At 55.1% G+C, this 6,900-nt stretch overlaps 1 protein-coding gene across 2 annotated transcripts in view; it reads right to left on the reverse strand.

Annotated features, from left to right (window-relative positions):
- The window catches only part of MARK4 (microtubule affinity regulating kinase 4), a 29,610-nt gene extending 26,678 nt beyond the window's left edge, over positions 1 to 2,932 (reverse strand). For both annotated transcript variants that reach the window (XM_019754874.3, XM_019754875.3), the window contains exon 1: positions 2,564 to 2,932. In XM_019754874.3, the coding sequence (XP_019610433.1) occupies positions 2,564 to 2,614 (51 nt within the window). In that variant the 5' untranslated portion in view covers positions 2,615 to 2,932. The remainder of the gene's footprint in view (positions 1 to 2,563) is intronic.
- Positions 2,933 to 6,900: the final 3,968 nt, after the last annotated feature.

Below are 6,900 nucleotides of genomic sequence, written 5' to 3' on the forward strand. Positions count from 1 at the left end.
CGGGAGCTAAAATTGGCACCACCAGCTGGCCCCGCTCCCTCCCAGCCCGGCTGGTGCCCCAACACTGGGCCTGTTGCTAGGGAACCTCCAGAGAGGCTGGGGGGTGAGGGGGCCTGGAACTTGGGGTGGGGGAGCATGACCCTACATGGCTGTCATCATGACTGGTAATGAGCTAAAAAGGGGGGGGGGGGTTTGCAACTTCAGATTCCAGAGGGAGAGAGGTGACCCCTGCCAGGACTGACAAGCAGGTCTTACACACTAGAGTTGGGGGAAGAGAAGGGGATTAGACCTCCCCAAACCCCCCACCCCATATGCACAAATCTGAAAAACAAAAGGAGGACAAAGTGCTCCCAGGAGCCCCATTTTATAGATGAGGAAACCAAGGTGCTGAGAGGGGAGGTCACTTGCCTGAGGTCATACAGCTAGGGAGGGACAGAAACTAGATTTGAACCCATGCTTATCTGAACAATCAAAGTAGTACTAATAGTAATAATAATAATGAATAATAGCAGCTACAGTAAGCCTAGCCCTGTGCATTTTACTCACACAATCTCCTTGGGTCCTTAAAACATCCGTAACAGGGAGGTACCATGATCAACCCCATACAGAGATAAAGAAACGGAGGAAACTGAGTCTCTGAGCAGGGAGTGGATCTGTAAGCTCATTCAACAACTGTGACAGTCCTGGGCTGAGAATCCACAGCCGTCTGACTCAGATCCAGTCACAATAGCATGAACATGTGCGGAGCGCATCCTGTGTGCCAGGCTTCACCGGTATCATCCCAAATAATCCTCCAAGGGACTAGAGGGATTGTCCCCATTTTTCAAGGCAAGAAACTGAGTCTCCGAAAGGGAGAAGCCTTAGTTCGAGGACACAGTGCAAACCGGCTGGCAGAGCCAGCATTTAAACCCAGGCCTGTGGGCTCCTTGGCACTTCCCGTAGTGACTAGGGGTGCATATCTCACTGGAGACTCCAAATCAAGAGTCTGGCCTATTGTATGATAGGTGGAGGTGGTGATATCTGGGAGGGAGGATCCTACAAGATGAAGGGGCAGAGATAAACCTCTCTGGTGGAGATCTGGGGTGAGGGGTGCTGGGGGGAGCAGGGACCTAGCAGAAGGCCTGTGGAAAGGGACAAAGACCCTAGCTGTGGATGAGTCTGGCACTGGTTGGTGGGAGGGTCTTTAAAACTGCTGAGAGCAATCAGGATTGTTCTGGTCTGTGGTGTAGGGACAGGGGGCCTGGGGATAGTAAAAAGGATCCAAGCCATGGGGCAGTGGAAGTCAGGGGCCAAGGATCCCTGGACCAGGGACCTGAGGAAACTCCTAGAAGTCAAAGAAGGGGTTTTATAGGAGCCGCCCTTGGAACCAGAGAAAGGTCCAGGGCCTCCAAGCCCTGGGCAAGGGGCAGCCCAGAGGAATAAAGACTGAGCCTTGGGGTCAAGGGGCCTAGAAACTTGTAAAGAATGCTTCCAGAAGACAGACATCAAGAGAAGAGGGCTGAGTGGCAGGGCAAGACCAGGAGTCTTCTGGAAGGAGGATCTGAGGTCAGGTGGTGTGAGCTGGGGAAGACTTCCGAGGAGGGGGCTTCCCTGGGAGGCTAGACCCCAACCAGGAAGAGGGAGGCTCTGGGGCAGGTGAACGGATGAAACCTTGGAGATCTAGGAGAAGAGATGGTGTCCTGCAGGAAGGGCCTGGACAAGCAGAGGATCAAGGGCTTGGGGGCTTGGGGAGGGGGCTTGCCTGAAGCTGAGCAGTTGACACAGGGAGGTTGAGGCCTGCAGTCACACTGGTCCAGGGCCTAGAAATGCGGGACTGGGCTAGGGGCCTGGAAGTTGGAGGCCAAGGCTTCCAGGGAGAGGAAGAGACCAGAGAGGGTCCGGAAGCGTCTGGGGGGGACCCAGGGTGCTGGGAATCCTGGGACAGGGCTGCTTGGAAGAGGGGGCCCAGGCCTGGGAGTGGAGAGACCTTGAACAAGCTGGAAAGGGCCCTGGGCCCAGAAAAGGTGGAAACCAGCTTCCTGTGAGGGGGTGCTCACAGGAGCCAGGAGGGGCAGAGGGCTGGGAATGAGAGGAGGGGGGCTCCTGGGGGGCCCAGATCCAGATCCAGCGGGGAAGGCTGGAGCTAGAGGCAGGACTGGGGCAGGCCTTCCTATAAGAGGACCAGGGCTGGGCCTTGGGGTCAGGAGCCCTGCAAATCCGGCAGAGGGCGAGTGGTCGGATGCCGGCAGCCTGAAGGGGAAGGGGCTTAAGAACACACCGGAGAAGGGAGGGGCTCCTGGAAAGCAGGGGAGGGGGCTTCCTGGAGGGAATAGACCCAGGCGGAAGCGGTCCGCAGAGGGACCAGAGCGGGGTCCCGAGAGAGGGGCGCTCTCAGGGGTCGGGCTGGGCTGAGGAGTGGGGGAGGGTCGAAAGGCCTGGAAGTCCGGGCGGGGGTCGGGAGGTGGCGAGCCGGGCAGGACCCAGGAAATGAGAGTAGGGGCTTGCGCAGCGAGTGGCACAGCAGGACGAGGGGTTCGGTGGCTAGATCCGGCCGGGGCTCCCCCAGGGGCCGGGCCCCACTCACCGTGTCCGCGTTCCGATCGTTGCCCGGGGCCAGCGCAGTCCGCGAAGACATTTTCTCCGGGTCCCGGGGGACTGGGCGGCCGGGTGGGGGGGGCAGGGGTGCCGGGGTCCCCTTTTCCCCTCCCCCCCCGCCGGCCTGAGGACGCGAGCTCAAAAGCTGGGCGCCGTGGACACCCGGGTTCGCGCCGCGGGAGAGGGGGGCAGGAAAGGGGAAGGAAAGGGACGCCGAGGGTCCTAGTGGCCCCGCGCAGTGGGGGCCCCGGGCGCCATAGGGGCGACGGGCAGACGGGCTGACGGGCGGGGGCCGGGGAGGGGGCGCGGAGCCGGTCGGGGCGGCGGCGGAGGGAGGCGGTGGAGGGGTCGGGGAGGAAGGGACGTCAGGGGGAGGGGCGGGCAGGGCGGGGCCGCAGAGACCCCGCCCCCTGCCTCCGGCCCTTAAAGGCGCAGGCCTGGGCGGGCTGGTCGGCGGCTCTGGAGGCGGAGGCAGGTCTGAGCGCGTCGATCCCTAGCATGTTCTCACAGGAGAGTAGAGACTCACCGGAAGAGATGGGGAGAGAAACGCTAAGGCCGAGCGCCAGAGACGCAGAGAAGGACATTGAGAAACGCAGAGACTGGGAGACACCAAAAGAGAGAGACAGAGAGACAGAAAGAGGAAGAAACATAGAGAAAGACACACACACACACACACACACACACACAATAAGACAGATACAGAGAACAGAGACACAAAGAGTGACAAAGACTGAGAGATCTACAAACGGAGACAAGAGGGAGAGACAGAAAGAGACACATAGATATACACAGAGACGCAAAGACCCGTGAAGAGAATGGAGATAAAGAGAAGAGGCAGAGGAACCCCAGAGGCAAGAACCAGGCAGATGGGGCTGTCCACTTTCTCCTTCCCAGCCCACCCTGTACCCATTCAGGGAGCCCAGGAAGCTCTTGGGGACATTGTGCTAAAGGCGGTGGGGGATGGTATTCTGGGCGGAGCCACTGCAGCGGAGTGACCAATCTCTCTAGCAATGCTGCCTCCTACCTCCCAGAAAACTCCAGGCCGCAGGCTGGTGGGCTGCAGTCTCTTCTCTTCTGTACCCCAGCCGGGGCCTGAGGACTCTCTGTCCAGCTCTGTCACTCAGGGCTGACATTTGCCCTTTCCAGGCCTCAGTTTCCAGGCTATAAAGTGAGGGGGAGGATTCGTATGTTGCCTCCCTGGCAGGGCTCTGCCGCTACCGGATTTGCGAACTGAGACTAGAGAGAGCAAGGGCTTCCCTGAGGTCACCCAGTGCTGTGAGGGCCACCCATGCCCTCTAGACAAGAATGGGATGAAGGAAATAGGGTCATTGCATGGTCCTCGCCCCAGAATCACACGGCCCTTGGATGGGGTCCATGACCTGCCCCTGTCTGACCATCTTCTTGATCCCCAGTTTCCCTTTCTAAAAAAGTGGGTGTTATGATAACAGCCGTGTGTTGGACCTGGCTCAAGCCAGCTGATTGTTCAAGTCTCAGGAATTTTGGAACTGGTTGTTAAACAGCCATTATTAAAAATTAAACTGTGCAAACATACAATTCAATTATATTTAAAACAAAAGTAATAAATACTCATCCTATCCTAATTATTTTACTATTATCTATGATCTGAGGCTTTTTACATCTGTTGTATCTGCATAGTGAAACTGCTGTTTAATGAGGTACTGAGCATCTCTCACCCCCGTCCAAAGAACACGCTTTCAGTGCTGTCAGCTTGAAATTAGCTGTGGTGGGAACATTCACAGGATGGGAATTGGCAAATGCTTGAGTCTCCACACCCCTACCCCCCAGAGTGCTGGTTGTTAAACATTTACCAGCGTATTCCTGGTGGATACTATCAGCTACTAGACTCACAAAGGCTTCCTCCTTGCCAGATTCTGAACTCTATCCCTTCTGCCACCCCATGAGGTTGAAGCATCATTATGAACCCCATTTACAGATGAGGAAACAGGCCCAAAGGAGAAAAATCACATGTTCGTCACATAGGTGGTCAGAGGCAGGGCTGGGATTTGAACCCAAGTGCCTCTGAACTTCAGAACTTGGGTTCCTGTCCCTGAATAATAATAGTAGCAACCTCAGTCTGCAATAAATTAATGAGACTATGTAAGTGCTTCGCATTGGGAACAGATTAGAACTTCATAAGTGGTGACATTACTATTACTATTCAGCAAATGGGGCTCAAGAAGTCTTAGGGACGGTGAGAAGCGGAGACGGAAGAGTTCAGAATGGTGTTAGAGAAGCTTTGAGATCCCAAGGGCTCTGAGGGGTGAGGGGCGGGTCCTGGAGATGGGTTGGGGTGGCTGAGTCATCCCCAATTCCTTCCCAGCCTTGGCACAGAGAGCTGCAGTTCTCCAACGCACCACACGAGGGCAGCAGATCTCCTCCCTACACACGTAAGGTACACAAGCACCCTGGCTCCCTCGTTCCCAATACTGCTCCCAGTCCATTTTCCAGATGAGGGGACTGAGGCTTAAAGAAGGGGAGGCTACAATATGGATGAAAACAGTATGCCTAGCGAAGGAAGCTCAACTGTATGATTCCATTTATATGCCAGAACAAGTAAATCCATGGTGCTGGGAGGAGAGGGGAATGGGGAGTGACTGTCAATGGGCTACAGGGGTTTCTCTTTGCGGTGATGAAAATGTTCTGGAATTAGATCGTGGTGATTGCTGTGAATATACTGAAAAACAGTGAATTGTACACTTTAAAAGGGTGAATTTTATGGCATGTGAATTATATCTCAATAAAAAAATTTAATTTAAAAAAATGAGAGAGATCCAACAGCAATCATGGCCCCTAACAAGCCACTTGGTCCCAACCTTCTTTTTTCCTTTTTTTAAAAGAGGGCGCAGCTCAAAGTGGCCCATGCGGGGATCAGGTCGAACCAGAAACTTTTTTTGGGGTGGGGGGTGGGGGAATGGAAACAGGACTTTATTGGGGAACAGTGTGTACTTCTAGGACTTTTTCCAAGTCAAATTGTTGTCCTTTTAATCTTTATTGTGGAGGGTGCAGCTCAGCTCCAGGTCCAGTTGCCATTGTTAGTTGCAGGGGGCGCAGCCCACCATCCCTTCCGGGGAGTCGAGGAATCGAAACGGCAACCTTGTGGTTGAGAGCCCACTGGCCAATATGGGAATCGAACTGGCAGCCTTCGGAATTAGGAGCACGGAGCTCCAACCGCCTGAGCCACCGGCCCGGCCCTCAAACCAGCAACTTTGGTGTTAGCAGCGAGGCGCTCTAACCAACTGAGCTAAGCTGCCACCCGTGGGCCACCTGCTGATTACCACACTGATCTGGGAAAGACAAAGCCTGTCCCTCCTCCCCTTTAACCCCTGAACCACTTCTCCAAACCTACTTGTCTAAAGAGCCCTTACTGCTGGGGCTGAGGTAGGAGCAGTGACCCCCAAGCCAAGCCCCTAACCCTAACGCTAACCCCAACCCCAACTTTGCCTAAGCAAATGATCACTTGTCCCAGCCCCAGCCCCTGAAAGGCCACCTATACCTAAATCCCAACCTTAAAAGTTACCTGAATCCTGCATCTAACTCCACCCAACACCCAATTCATTCCCAATCCCACCCGCACCTGCCACCTCCAGCCTCAACTTCCGCCCTGACCTATCCCCATTTGTGCATTCGGTTAACAAATCTTTACTGAGCACCTACTCTGTGCTAAGCACGGATCTAGGGATATAAAGATGAACAAGGTAAGCACCATCTGCTTCAAATCTACCATTGAATGGGAGCAGTAGAAAATCTATACGGGAGACAGAGCAATCTGATCGTTTCAGACTGTGGAAGGTGCTATGAAGGAATTGACAAATCAGAGCACTGTCCCTGACCTAGGGGAGAGAGACTGCAGGGGGGCAGAAGCGCTTTTGCTGGTTAGGATAATGTCTCCTTTGAGGAAGGGATGCTGGAGCTGAGATCAGGATGACAAAAAAGATGGGGCCACGCAGAGACCTGGGACAGGGGCTTCTAGGCAAAGGGAACAACAATGCTAAAGCCATGCCTCGTGCCACCCCTTTAGGCCTCCAATCCTGGCCTCTGAACCCAGCAGAACCTTCCTTCATGTCTTCACCTAGATCAGGGAACCAAGAGAGAGCTTTGGGCCTGTGTCCAGCAGGGGGTGTCTCCCCAGGCGCCCAGGATGGTGTTGTCACCTTGGGAGGCGTGAAAAGCAGGCAGGGGGGGTCTGATTCCGGCTGGGTGGGGGGTCAGGGTGGGGGCCGGACTCGTCCTCCCAGTCCAACCACAGCCTGGCCTAAAAGGGCAGACAGATAACGAGTCCTTCCCGCTGCTGGCCCCAGAGAGGGA

This window comes from Rhinolophus sinicus, chromosome 8 (assembly GCF_057876585.1).
Source record: "Rhinolophus sinicus isolate RSI-liver-muscle chromosome 8, RSI-T2T, whole genome shotgun sequence".
Lineage (NCBI taxonomy): Eukaryota > Metazoa > Chordata > Mammalia > Chiroptera > Rhinolophidae > Rhinolophus > Rhinolophus sinicus.